We start from the raw sequence: 14,281 nt of genomic DNA, 5'->3' as shown, positions 1-14,281 counted from the left end.
CTCAAAAAAAAAAAAAAAAAAAAAAAAAAAAAAAAAAAAAAAAAAAAAAAAGCTCAGTATTGTTAAAACTCTTTGTTCAGTTTTTTCATAATGTAAATAACTGTATATCTCTGAGAGGAAAAGTATGTTTTAATTGGTTTATTTTCATTATTTAGCTTTTGATTTTTAAAAGGCGGGATAATACAATTTAAAAAATACAAAACCAAACTGTTTATTATAGTATAGTTTATTTAATACAATGTTTAACTATAAAAGTTAATACAGCTTCCAAGTTTAAATTTTGTAAAATGCAGTTTGCAGAAAACAGTTCAACAATTACTAGACTAATGATAAGAGAAGCAGCATTTTGAAACTAATTTTACAATTGAGAAGACAACAGCTTTATTTCTAAATTTCATTAAAAAAATATAATCACAGTGACTTTTGGGCTAGGAAAAGAAGTGCATTAACTTCATTTATGTTTTTTCCTTCCACAAAGAGAGCGGCCACAATTTTGTACATCCCACATACAAACACCCAATTCATTTATCTTTCAAAATACTATATACACACAAAAGGGGAAGAAAATATACAGCATGTGCTTTTGGTAACATACGGAATTTGCTTAAAGAAAAAAAGTCAAACACAAATCCACCCCACCACTCCTTCGCATAACTTTTAAAACAAACCAAACCCCTCAACAACTCCCTACTTCAACCTTATTGATGGAATTTTCTTATTCATGTCATTTTTCTTTTCCTTTAATATATACCTCTTCGTCACATAACAGGCCAAAGACTTTGCACTTGCCTGAATCCACTGAAGGCAGTTAGTTGGGAAGCCCACTGTGGGCAGTTGTGCCAGTCAATGCTGTACTTCCTGGGGCTTATTAATTTTTAAAACAAGTATTTGTAACAAAACACATCTTTTCACAATAAACAGCTTATCAACCTATAATCCTTAGTTTATTCAACTGTAAATGTATTAATCCAAAATGAAATAATTACAGTAAACATAATCAAAAGGAAAAAGAATACCCATTTTGTTTCTTTATAACAAATCAGCTATATGGTAGGTATTTAAAGTACCTTCTGGTGAAGGCAAACTCAACAAGCTTCTACAGAAATTTAGCATAAAAAGTTTAATGTGATGAAAACTATATTACTAACTGGAATGAAGTACAATAAACTACTAAGAAACATACTAACTTGCTACATATACTAACTAAAATAAATTAGAATTGTCAAGTTAATACCACTACCCAAAATACACCCAAAATACCAGAGATCCAATGTGTGCCTATCCATAATGAAGAGATCTTTAATTGTTTAGCTCCATACCTTCCACTAGGCACAAATATCAAAGGCCATTCAGCAAAGCCGTCCATGCATCAGCATCACACTTGTGCAAAGGCAGATTTATCAGATACATTCTTTGCAACTTCTGAGGGCTTCAATTAAGTAACTTAAAAGAAAACTACATTGCTCTATGAACTTACCAACTATAAAGTAATTTAATTAAAGAATGTTTTAAAGCAATCCAGTAGCTTCTCTACTGCTTATTTCAGTAACATTAATCTCACCATAGTGTCAATTTCTGTGGCAGATGGCTTACCCAGAAAAATAATTCATACAAAATAACCATGAAAATTCTACATATTGAAAAAGTTTTCTCAGCTATCACCAACTGAGCAATAAAAATACATCAGCTTAAATATTTTTAAAAGGATATTAAGTCAAAGATACTTTGACATGAACCATAAATTCAGATGTAACTATAAAACCAACTTGATGGGAAAGTAATAGTTGACTTTTAGGAAAACAATGTTCAAAGCAAAAACTAAAGATGGCACAACTACTAAATGTAACAAAAGGAAAGGACCATTTGAGCCATGTGCTATTCAGATGCATGCGCAGATCTTGAGGTACAGTTAATGCTGTTTAGTCATTTAAAAAATGTTTATATTCTAAAAATAAAATCTAGTTGATTGTCCTTCTCTCAACTCCTTCACATCTGCTCTGTAAAGAGAGCTAATAAAACTTTAAAATAAGGACTATCAATAATGCGGAGCATGGAGTTGCTCTTTTGATAACCCAAACAGAATACTGCATATAGAAATTACTACAATTTTCTCCCTATGGTTCCTTTTTGAAACTCTAAGATTTGGACATCCTTGTGTATAATTTTTAGATAAAGCTCTGGGATCAGAAAACATATAAGAATTTTTACTTAGCATGGACTTAACTGTTATTAGAAATCCTTTCTTAAATAACACCTTTCTTAAAGCTCAAATAGTTTATAACAACAATTTTAAAATGCAGTTAACTGAAATTAGGACAAACAATAACTTGCTTAAAATAAGTAACATTATATAGCTTGGGCACTCAGACTCAATTATCCCTAATGTGGGTTTGTGGTCAGTCTCTAAGGAATCAATCACCCTGGATTATAATAAACATCTACAACTTTTATCATCAGAAAAAAAAGAAATTTGGAAAGAATTCATTGTGGATATCTGTATTACAATTTCCCAAGCAATCTTATGGTCATTACACTATTCATTCTGCAACAGCTACCACAACGCCAAATATATCAATATTGCATTAATCAATAATGGGAAGTATCATGTTAAGCACTGCTTTATTCAGTACAAATAGCATTGAGTAGCTACCGGATTTACCAAGAAGCTATCTTGGTAACAGAGTTGACACTACACTGACAAATATTAAAGTACAAAACTCTCTAGAGAATACTATTAATTGGAATTTTGAAATTTCCTTTCAAATGAGGCAGGTTTTACGTTTGCTGGATGTTCAATGTTTTATTTAGAAATGACATTACAGAATAAAAGGCCACACATCACAAAAATGGCAAAATACAACACCCAAAACTCTAAATGGACTTTGGATATGTTTAGTGTTTAACTCTGTAAACTATCAAAATTTGCAACTTTCTACTCTACTCTATATGGCAATGTTATACATGCCAAGTTAAAATAACATTAACAGTAATGGTATAAAACCACCTGAATAGAAAGAAACCAGAGTCATAAACATGCTATAGCCTATCGTGATACATATATAGAAAAGATGCATTTTCTTGCCACTTGGAACTCACAGCTATGAGAGTTAGAGCAGTTCAATTAAAAGAAACAAACAAAATCCATGCAGAGTTAACACTCAACTCTATATAGGTTGGAGGCCAAAAAAGAGAAATCTTAGAAGGTAATGCATCAATACTAACAATTTTTAGAATCTGTATAGCTTAAGGACCTGCGCAAATGGTATGTTTTAATGAGAAACGCTTTTTTTCTTTTTTTTAAATTTTAGAGAAGGGTAATAATAATTAAAACGTTCCCAAAACTCTTCAAACCAAAAGCAACACAGAATTGAGAATCACAATCTGATTTTCCAAGGTATAGTTCCTGTCAAATGCTGTATAACAGCAACTCAAGCTCAATCAGTACATCAACTGAAAAAAATTACTCTTATGATTTTTATAGGCAGTTAAGTAAAACACAACTAGACAGGAAAAGCATTAATAGGAAACAAGCTATGGCTCAAACTATAAAGAATAGAGTATGAAGTGCAATATAAATAACTAAACATCTATTTAAAGCACAAATTACTATAAAATCAAAAGTTATGACTTAAGATCTCAGGTTATTAGGACCCTGCTTCTGTGTAATTAAAAGAAACCGCTGCAAACCTCTATTATTAACGCAATCAGAAAATCTATACAAGATGTCTTCTAGTGGCTTCTAAAGTTACTTTAATCATGAGAAACACAAGCTTTTGTAACAATGCATTGCAACCATTCCAAATGGCTGACTAAACAAATTAGGATGCTATTGGCTAATTGTTGCAACACAGTAATGCATACATAAAATAGTTAAACACAGCACACAGTACTACACCAAAGTGTTTTTCTCATTTCAAGTTTATTAAAACTTTAGCAGTACAAATTATCCACATTGCAGATTATCAAAAGATCAACTCAATGAAATCCACATTAAGAAAAAAAAAGGACAAACATAAAACAACCCAAAAACAATGAAAAGGAAAACAACATAAAGGAGATTCATTAGCAAGTCTCTCAAACTTAAAATTCGAAACAGAATGGAAGTTTATATCACTCACTCATCCACTTTTGTCTTCATCTGTTCCAGGGCTTGATTCATGATCAAATTTTTTATTTTTTTCATGTACATGGTCATTTTCTTGACCCTTTGATTTTTGGTTTTCTTTTTCCACTGAGGATCTGATCTTCTCATCCTCCTTATTTTTCAATGTAGAGGACTTTAATTCATTGTCCTGACTGTTTTGTTTTATTTTTGAGAAGGGACTTTGATCTCTATCAGCCTTTTTTTCCCTGCTATTATTTGAGCTATTATGATCACGACTTTTAGAGTACATTCTTTTCTCACTCTCAGAATTTTCTTTTCTGTGTGAGCTCTTACTTTCTTGGTTTCTGTATTTTTCTTTGTTTCTGCTTTGACTTTCTTCTCTCTCTGAGCTCCGTGAGTCTCTCCTCCTTCTCCTCCTATCTTTACTTCTTGATCTTCCTGGTGTCATTCTTCTCTCTCGGCTTCGTGACCGTCCTCTTCTCCTGTATTCCTGTTCTCTGTATCTATGGTACTCCTTGCTTCTGCTGCGATCTCTGTCATGGGTTCTTGATCGCACTCTTCTGCTTCTGTCCCTGCTTCTGCTTCGTTCTCTTGTTCTGCTATTATAACTGTGTTTACCTTTAGTTATATCACATTCTCTACTCCTGGATTGTGCACGTCTATCCTTTTCCTTACTTTTACTATGATCATGCTCATTACTCTTTGATTCTAACTGTTTAGACTTCTCTTTACTTCTACTCCTTTCCTGATCTTTTCCTTTAGAATCAGACTGCTTTTCTTTTTCTTTAACATTCTCATGATCCCTTCCTTTACTCCGTGACCTCATCCTCTTTTCTTCATGTCTATTATGTTTTGAATCTCTTTCTTTACTCTTTGATTTCTCTTTACTCTTACTCCTACTTTTAGATTTGGCCCTTTTCTTCACTTTGTTTTTATATTTATCATCTTTTTCTGAATTTCTTCTGATGTCTCTCTCTTTGCTGTTAGATTTATGGTCTTTAACTTTCTTTTCCTTTTCATTTTTTCTGTTTGGACTCTCAGATACATTCCTGTGATCCGTTATTTTTCTCTCTTTTACTCTAACTGGACTTCTCTGATTTTCTTTTATTTCATTCAACTCACTCCTAAAAAATAAGAAAAAGGATTGGGGAAATGTTATTAGAAAAAGAATTGTAGGTATTATTGGCTAAAATGATATTCTACTCTTCTTAAGGTATTCAGCAATAATTAAAATGACAATAAAATAACTTTATGTATAATAGTAAAAACAAATACTTATTACATTTGAAATAATAGTTAAATCTTACTTATCCCCTTTGATCCATCTTTCACCGCTTGATACCCTCATTCTTTGAGCTCTCTGCATCTCTTGCCTCCAATGTGGAGGAGTCTCACTACGTCTGAAACGATCCCTTGATCTGGATCTGGAAGGAGTTCGGTAACGCTAAAGAAAATTAAAAGGGGGAAAAATTAATGTATAAAAGTATACAGGGACTCACATGAGTGCTGGGAGAGAGGGAAGTACTGGGCTCGAGGGTCAGGAGGTAGTAAGGGGTACAAAATTAAAAAATACATAAAAAGCATTATAATAGTAGCTAAAAAGCATATGTTTCTAGGTTAAAATAAAACGTCTGATATTTCTGTGCCCTGAAAATTACTAAAATTTCCCAATTTTCATGTAGGAAATCAATGAGGCAGAGAAACTTAAGTTGTCATGTTGCAAATTCCAAGTTAAGAAACATTAATCACAAAAACTCTAGCCACTAGCCATACACGTCTTCTCCATGGAAGAGTCCTATCCAAGTAATGCTAGAGCAACTTATAAGTTGCCAAGTTCAATCTAAATGTTATATATACTTAATGTTTCAAAGCAACCATTTCTCATATTGTGGAGAAAATAGAGTATATGTGTAGATGTTCACTTATTCAACCCTTAGGATGACCAAACACTCTACTACATACTGAGAGAACATTAGTGAGCCAAGATATATGAGTGTGCTTTCCTGGAACTTATAGTCTACAGGACTTGGAGAGCATGTGAATGAACATATAATTAGTTATGTTAAACATATATGCAGCTACAATAGAATGTGTATAAAAGGAAAAGGGAAAAGATGCTGAGACAGGAAGCTTCCGAGTTAAGAAGAAAAGACAGACCAAATATGGCCAAAGCTAAAAATTACAAGGGAAACTAGTACTAGATAACATTGATGAGGTAAGCAAGGACTAGGTTTTGTGAAGTGTCATAGGCCATCGTAGTAATTTTGGATTTATCCTAAGATCAATGGTAAAGGAGTAGCACAAAAATCAGACTTTCATTTTTAAATGACAATTCTGGCTACTATTTAAAAAAAAGATTAGACAGTGAATCTCAAAGTAGGATCTGGGATTTAAAGGCTCAGGGGTCAAAACTATTTTCATAATAATATCACAACATTTGCCTTTTCCATTTTCTTTCTTTCATTATCATACAATAGTGTTATTCAGTTTACATGTTTTGATATCATTACTTTCACAGCTAATGGAACGTGTGCTTATATATTCTTATGTTTTAAATATTTCTCAGTACTAATTCCTAAAAGAGTAAATATTGATAGATATAACCCACACCAACAAAAGTTCTTTTGGGTCCTCAGTAATTTTTAACATGAAAGAGATACTGAGATTAAAAAAAATTGAGAACTATCAAAATTTACAGTTCAGACAATATGATGGAGTTGAATTAACATGGCAGGGGTAAAGCTTGAAACACATGAATTTCCGAGTATTTAGGAGGCAGAAATGACAGTATTCGGTGATGGGTAAGATATCTCTATGTATCTTACCATAGTTAAGTTATTTGCATAGTTAAGGTATAAACCGAAAGGGGAGAATCAGATTATTCTTGGGAAGGAACTGCACAGGTGGTGGTCCAGCCAGTCACTAAAATCAGTAACCTAAAGAAGGTTCAGATTTGAAGAGGAAGAGCTTGTGCTCAACTTTGTAAAAGCCAAGTTTGAGGTACTCATTAGTCAAATGAGTCTTTGGAGCTAAAAAATGCAGAAAAAATTTGACAATTACCAGCCATGGGAGTCATGAAATTGCTCAAGGAGTATATGCAGTGTGAGAAGAGTTGAATGGGAACCTTGAGGTACTACAGTATTTAAAGGTCAGGTAAATGGCTGGACTCGGTGGCTCATGCCTGTAATTCTAGGACTTTGGGAGGCTAAGACAGGCAGATTGCTTGAGCTCAGGAGTTCGAGACCAGTCTGGGCAACATGGCGAAACCCCATTTTTACAAAAAAATACAAAAATTAGCCAGATGTGGTGCTGCACACCTGTAGTCCCAGCTACTTGGGAGGCTGAGGTGGGAGGATTGCTTGAGACTGCAAGGTTGAGGCTGCAGTGTTCCTTGATTGTACCACTGCACTCCAGCCTGGGTAAAAGTGAGATCCTGTCTCAAAAAAAAGGTCAGTTTAAGGAGTATGAGCTAGCATTAGAAATGTACAACAGACTGGCTAGAGAGATAGAAAGAATATGTGATAAAAGAAATGTGGAGGCCGGGCACAGTGGCTCACGCCTATAATCCCAGCACTTTGGGAGGCCGAGGCAGGTGGATCACCTGAGGTTAGGAGTTTGAGACCAGCCTGGCCAACATGGTGAAACCCCGTATCTACTAAAAATACAAAAATTAACTGGGCATGGTGTAATCCCAGCTGCTAGGGGGAGCTGAGGCAGGAGGACTGCTTGAACCTGGGAGGTTGGCCGGGCGCGGTGGCTCAAGCCTGTAATCCCAGCACTTTGGGAGGCCGAGACGGGCGGATCACGAGGTCAGGAGATCGAGACCATCCTGGCTAACATGGTGAAACCCCGTCTCTACTAAAAAATACAAAAAACTAGCCGGGCGAGGTGGCGGGCGCCTGTAGTCCCAGCTACTCGGGAGGCTGAGGCAGGAGAATGGCGTGAACCCGAGAGGTGGAGCTTGCAGTGAGCTGAGATCAGGCCACTGCACTCCAGCCTGGGCGACAGAGTGAGACTCCGTCTCGAAAACAAAACAAAACAAAAAAAAAAAGAACCTGGGAGATAGAGGTTGCAATGAGCCAAGATCGCGTCACTGCACTCCAGCCTGGGCAACAGAGTGAGCCTCCATCTCAAAAAAAAAAAAAAAAAAAAAAAAAAAAAGAAATGTGGAAAGAATATTACAAGGAGCAAGTAAGATGAAGACTAAAAATGCTAAAAATGATCCACTGGATTTTGTGATATGGAGCTAATTATGCATCAAGTGCTGTTTTCAGCAGAACAGTGCTAGTGGAAGACAACTGAAATGCTTGAGGAATAAGTAGGAAGTGAAGACATAAGACAGAAAAGTGTAGCCAAGTTTCTATAAAGTTTTGAAAGCAGAAGATATTTAAATTCTGATGAGGACACTCTAGTAAATAAAAAAAGAATAAAATACAAGAATAAGGTTAAGTTTTATTTATTTTTAACAAGAATAGAAATACAGTGATTGCAAAGTAACAAGGGAGACAAGAAAGACCTCGATCCCATTTTATACCATGTAAATGTAAAATCTATTTATATATCATGGATTTTCTGTTGTGAAGTACCAACATACAGAAGCTGTTTAAGAAAGAGAATATGTAATTCAATGTCTGCGTCTCCCCTAAATTTTACTTACTTGCACATTAAAATAATATTTAAGAAACACCCTAAAATTATTTAAGGAAGACAAATGCAGTATTGTGAAGATCTCTGGGAGAAAGAATCACCTACCCTTGGTCCTCTTCCTTTAATTTTCCTGCCAGATCTAGTAACTAAAAGTCGTCTCTGGTATGAAGCAGGCTGGGAGTTAGGTGGATTACTAGAAGAAAGCAAAGAGAAAGTTAACACAATTTTAAAAACAACTTTTGTTGGCCTGGCGTGATGGCTCACGCCTGTAATCCCAGCACTTTGGGAGGCCAAGGCGGGCGGATCACAAGGTCAAGAGATCGAGACCATCCTGGCCAACATAGTGAAACCCTGTCTCTACTAAAAATACAAATATTATCCGGGTGTGGTGGCACGTGCCTGTAATCTCAGCTACTCGGGAGGCTGAGGCAGGAGAATTGCTTGAACCCAGGAGGCAGAGTTGCAGTGAGTCGGGATTGCGCCACTACACTCCAGCCTGGCAACAGAGCAAGACTCTGTCTCAAAAAAAAAAAAGTCCTTTATTATTATTTCTTTTGAGACGGGGTCTTACTCCGTCACCCAGGTTGGGGTGTAGTGGTGTGATCTTGACTCACTGCAACCTCTGCCTTCCTGGTTCCAAGCTATCCTCCCACTTGAGTCTCACAAGTAGCTGGGACTACAGGTATGCACCACCATGCCTGGCTAATTTTTTGTATTTTTGGTAGAGACAGGGTTTCACCATGTTGCCCAGGCTTGAACCTCTGAGCTCAAGCAATCCACCCGCCAAGGCCTCCCAAAATGCTGGGATTACAGATGTCAGTCACTATGCCCGGCCCCATGATGTGTGATTTTAATAAAAATGAATCTAGGCCAGGCACAGTGACTCATGCCTATAATCCCAGCACTTTGGGAGGCCAAGGTGGACGGATCACGAGGTCAGCATATCAAGATCATCCTGGCTAACACAGTAAAACGCCATCTCTACTAAAAATACAAAAAATTAGCTGGGCGTGGTGGCACGCGCCTGTAGTCCCAGCTACTCAGGAGACCAAGGCAGGAGAATCGCTTAAACCCGGGAGGCGGAGGTTGTAGTGAGCCGAGATCATGCCACTGCATTCCAGCCTGCGCGACAGGGCGAGACTCTGTCTCAAACAAACAAACAAACAAACAACCTGTAGAATCTGTAGAATACAGCTTTATTCATCTTAAATTAACAAATTTAAAATTCTATATACAGTTCGTCCCTGTATCCGGAGGTTCCACATCTGAAGATTCAACCAACCAGGGATTAAAACTATTTGAAGGGGAAAAAACCCAACTGAAAAAATAAAAAAATTAAAAAACCCCCAAATATAGTAAAGCAAGTATTTACATAGCATTTACACTATATTATTATATAGATTATCATAACACACTAGATATTATAAGTAATCTAGAGATGATTTAAAATATATGGGAATATTAGATTATATGCAAATACTATGTTATTTTTCTTTTTTTTTTTTTTTTTTTTTTTTTTTTGAGATGGAGTTTCGCTCTTTCACCCGGGCTGGAGTGCAGTGGCCGGATCTCAGCTCACTGCAAGCTCCGCCTCCCGGGTTTACGCCATTCTCCGGCCTCAGCCTCCCAAGTAACTGGGACTACAGGCGCCCGCCACCTCGCCCGGCTAGTTTTTTTTTGTATTTTTTAGTAGAGACGGGGTTTCACCGTGTTCGCCAGGATGGTCTCGATCTTCTGACCTCGTGATCCACCCGTCTCGGCCTCCCAAAGTGCTGGGATTACAGGCTTGAGCCACCGCGCCCGGCCCTATGTTATTTTTCAAAAGAGACTTAAACATCTACATAGTTTGGTATCTGCAAGGGGTCCTGAAACCAATTCCCCATGGATACAAAAGACAAATGTATAATCAGTGGTTATCAAGCCAAAATGGAATGACCAGAGAGTGCTACTAGTAAGTAGGGCCCAGGAGGCAGAAATGCTAAGGCCTTGAAATGTGGTCAGCATGAAGAACTTTCCTGCCTCGAAATGCCAATCATGTCCTATTGAGAAATACTGCTATATATACTCATTACTAAGACGAAACTAATTTGATAGTGCTAAGAAAAATTAATGTAGAAGAGCTCAGAAGGGGCTAATGCTGCCGAGAGAACAATTTTAAAATTATCTTATCCCAAAGTACCTTATTATCCTTTAAAAGTTGCAACAGAACTATACAGAAATGTTAAGTAATGTGAACTAAGCAACGACAAGCTGGTCTGAATTAGTCAAACATTCATATCATGGTTTATACCAAAAAGGGAAGCTGTTTGTTTTCCAAAAATAGTACATCAGTTAATATTTAATTAGCACATTACCAACATCCATGTAAGTGATATGTGAAAAGTTGTTCAAATACTTTTTCTTTAATCTTTATTTCCTTGGAAACATCCTTTCCAATACTAGCAGAAAAATTAACTCAATCCAACTCCTCAAAATTACAAAGTTTCAAATACTACATCCTATTTTTATATTTTTATTGTATAGAAAGGATTGAAGTATAGAAAGATTACTCAGAATTTTTTTTTTTTTTTTAAGACAGTGTCTCACTCCCATCACCCAGGCTGGAGCTCAGTGGCAATGATCACTGCACTCTGCAGCCTCAACTTTCTGGGCTCAGGTGATTTTCCCATCTCAGCCTCCTGAGTAGTTGGGACTACAGGCGTGCACCACCATACCCAGCTAATTTTTTGTTTTAGTGGAGGTGGGGTTTTGCCACGTTGCCCAGGCTTGTCTCAAAATCCTGAGCTCAAGAGATCTGCCCACCTTGGCCTCCCAAAGTGCTGGGATTACAGGTGTGAGCCCTATGCCTGGCCAAGAATGTTATTATTTGTATTATGACAATGCATTTCTGATCATAACTAACAGAAAGATTTCAATATTCTTTTCTACTTTTGGACATAGTTATTAAAATGACTGATAAAGAACAATTAGCATTACAGATATTAATAATGTAGATTTACGTAGTAAAATTTTTTCAGGATTTGAACATGACATCAGTTTTTATTACAATACTGTAAACCAAGTAAGGAAAACAGCAGTTTCTCCTATTAGATTAACTGAAAAACCAAGGTTCTTATTTGCTTAAAAGTTTAATGTACACAAATAACATGATAAGACACTATCTTGTTTTACTGGTTAAACAGTATCTTGTTATTGGTTTGGAATGCAGCTTAACATCTCTTTTTTGTATTAGTGTTTATTATGTGTAACTACTTCACAATCTACTTGTAATTTAAGTCAATTTACCTTTCTAATTATGTGGTTGGCAAAAAAGAACTTTGCAGAAGAACATTTTATTAAAAAGATTTCAATCTTGGGACAAGGTCAATTAAATCTTGTTTAAAATAAATAAAAACTTTTTAAAAAGAAGAAGGCCGGGTGCAGTGGCTCAAGCCTGTAATCCCAGCACTTTGGGAGGCCGAGATGGGCGGATCACGAGGTCAGGAGATCAAGACCATCCTGGCTAACACGGTGAAACCCCGTCTCTACTAAAATATACAAAAATCTAGCCGGGCGAGGTGGCGGGCGCCTGTAGTCCCAGCTACTCGGGAGGCTGAGGCAGGAGAATGGTGTAAACCTGGGAGGCGGAGCTTGCAATGAGCTGAGATCTGGCCACTGCACTCCAGCCTGGGCGACAGAGGGAGACTCCGCCTCAAAAAATAAAAATAAAAAATAAAAAATAAAAAATAAAAAAATAAAAAATAAAAAGAAGAAAAGTTCTATGGTAAACCATGTAAGACAAAATATACACATTCACATACCACTCTCTTTCTCTCTCTCTCTCTCTGTTTTTCCTTTCCTTCTCATCAGCTTTAGGAGGACTTTTTCTCATTAGGAATCTATTTTCAGGTATAGGAGGGATCTCTTCTGGACGGACAGTAGACTGGGGTTGGGCTTCAAGATTTTCAGCTTCACTCTCACTAGATGCACTTAACAAACAGAAACACACAAAACAAGTTACAGTTGGTTATTATGTCCTTACGCAAATATCCAATTGTTGGTATTTCTTTCCTTTATATCACTATAATATAAACATCCTGTCCTTACCAAAGATGTGATCGCATGGGAAAAATCTTCTATTCCTCTGACAAACCAACTAACCAATCAAAAAACAAACAAAACAAAATGTTTCGATTATCACACTCTCAAAAAATATTTTCCTACAAAACGGATAAAAAATATGAAACTATGTGGGCAACGCGCTCTGATAAATTTAAAATACTTTAAAACATGGGTATGGAAATTAATTGCATTTGAGGCAACAGGCAGATGAAGACAAGTTTTAGTACAAACACTGATCATTTCAAACAAAATGGAAAAGAAGGTAAAATACACGGATATTATCTGCTTTCTACCCTTATGCTATCATAAGAGCTACTGAAAATAGGAAAAACAATTGGTGGTTTTCTGCAATTTTCATGAATCCCATAATCCTCCTACAAAACATACAAATCTGTAACACCAAAACCATCATTTAATTGAGTACACAAAAAAATGAACTGATAGGTTTTGTTTCAAAAGAAAATGAACGTACCCAAAATTTAATCTACAGACTGTAGAATATCAAAAGTCTTATGCTCCATGCTATATTTCTCACTATTTTAACAGTTTCATATAATTGACCCCAAATCCTAACAGATTTATTTATAAAAATGGAATCAGAATATAAAGCTAGCATTAGAAAAGTAAAATTAAGACCTCTTCTTGCTTTTCTTTCGCTTCTTCTTTTCTTTCTTGTGTTTTCGGGAATTTTTCCTATGTTTCTTTTTTCTTTTCTTTGATTTCTCTTCAGAAGCACTTTCAGAATCAGAGGAATCAGAAGAGGACTGAGAATCACTTGAGCTATCTGAGTCACTAGATGAGGAGGAGGAAGATGATGATGATTTATGCCTTTTCTTTTCTTCTTTCTTAACTTTAATAAAAACAAAAAGGTTTTGATCAACAATTTTTAGACGAACTTTGTGGAAGGAGATTTAAATTTTCTGCAGATTCTCACTGAGTCCGGTATTTAGCACTTAGATCATCCAGCTATGTGAACTGGAAAGTATAGGAAAGGAGTCGAGACTCAGGATTAGAGTCCAGATCTCCAGAATTCATCGGTCAAAGTTGTATGTATTAATCCAAAGAACTTTAAAAAATAGGTGAGTCTAAAATGCTAAACTAATGTTAACAAACATCTGAATAAGAAAGTTTTCTAAAAGCACAGAATAACAATGAAGAATCCCACGTTCTAATCTTGTAGTTTTCCACTTCCCCTCTTATTATCAAGATTGGCAGAACTAGTGCGGGGAAATAACAGAAAAACTGCTTTACAGAAACGTGGAGAGGTAAGAAATTGATTTCATTGGCATGGGCTTATATTTCAATGCCTGAGCAGTCTTCTAATAATTAAGAAATCTAGCTCAAGAGGAGACTGATAACAGAGGGAAGTCAATTGCCCATGATGAACAGAATGTTTTGGGGACTCTACAAAAAGTCATTTTAAATTGA

General features: G+C 36.1%; 1 protein-coding gene across 5 annotated transcripts in view; it reads right to left on the bottom strand.

The window, feature by feature from the left end:
* Positions 1-210: 210 nt before the first annotated feature.
* PPIG (peptidylprolyl isomerase G) overlaps positions 211-14,281 on the bottom strand; it is a 61,372-nt gene continuing 47,301 nt past the window's right edge. For 4 of the 5 annotated variants that reach the window (XM_025404637.1, XM_025404636.1, XM_025404639.1 and 1 more), the window contains 5 exons: positions 13,490-13,703; positions 12,553-12,720; positions 8,858-8,945; positions 5,413-5,549; positions 211-5,229 (listed from right to left, as the gene is read on the bottom strand). In XM_025404637.1, coding sequence (XP_025260422.1) covers positions 4,119-5,229; positions 5,413-5,549; positions 8,858-8,945; positions 12,553-12,720; positions 13,490-13,703 — 1,718 coding nt within the window. In that variant the 3' untranslated portion in view covers positions 211-4,118. The remainder of the gene's footprint in view (positions 5,230-5,412; positions 5,550-8,857; positions 8,946-12,552; positions 12,721-13,489; positions 13,704-14,281) is intronic. The other variant, XM_025404640.1, reaches the window with a different exon arrangement.

The sequence above is a fragment of the Theropithecus gelada genome, chromosome 12 (assembly GCF_003255815.1).
Source record: "Theropithecus gelada isolate Dixy chromosome 12, Tgel_1.0, whole genome shotgun sequence".
Classification (NCBI taxonomy): domain Eukaryota; kingdom Metazoa; phylum Chordata; class Mammalia; order Primates; family Cercopithecidae; genus Theropithecus; species Theropithecus gelada.
The sequence above is the reverse complement of the archived record's forward strand: the minus strand, read 5'-3'. Positions and strand labels throughout refer to the sequence as shown.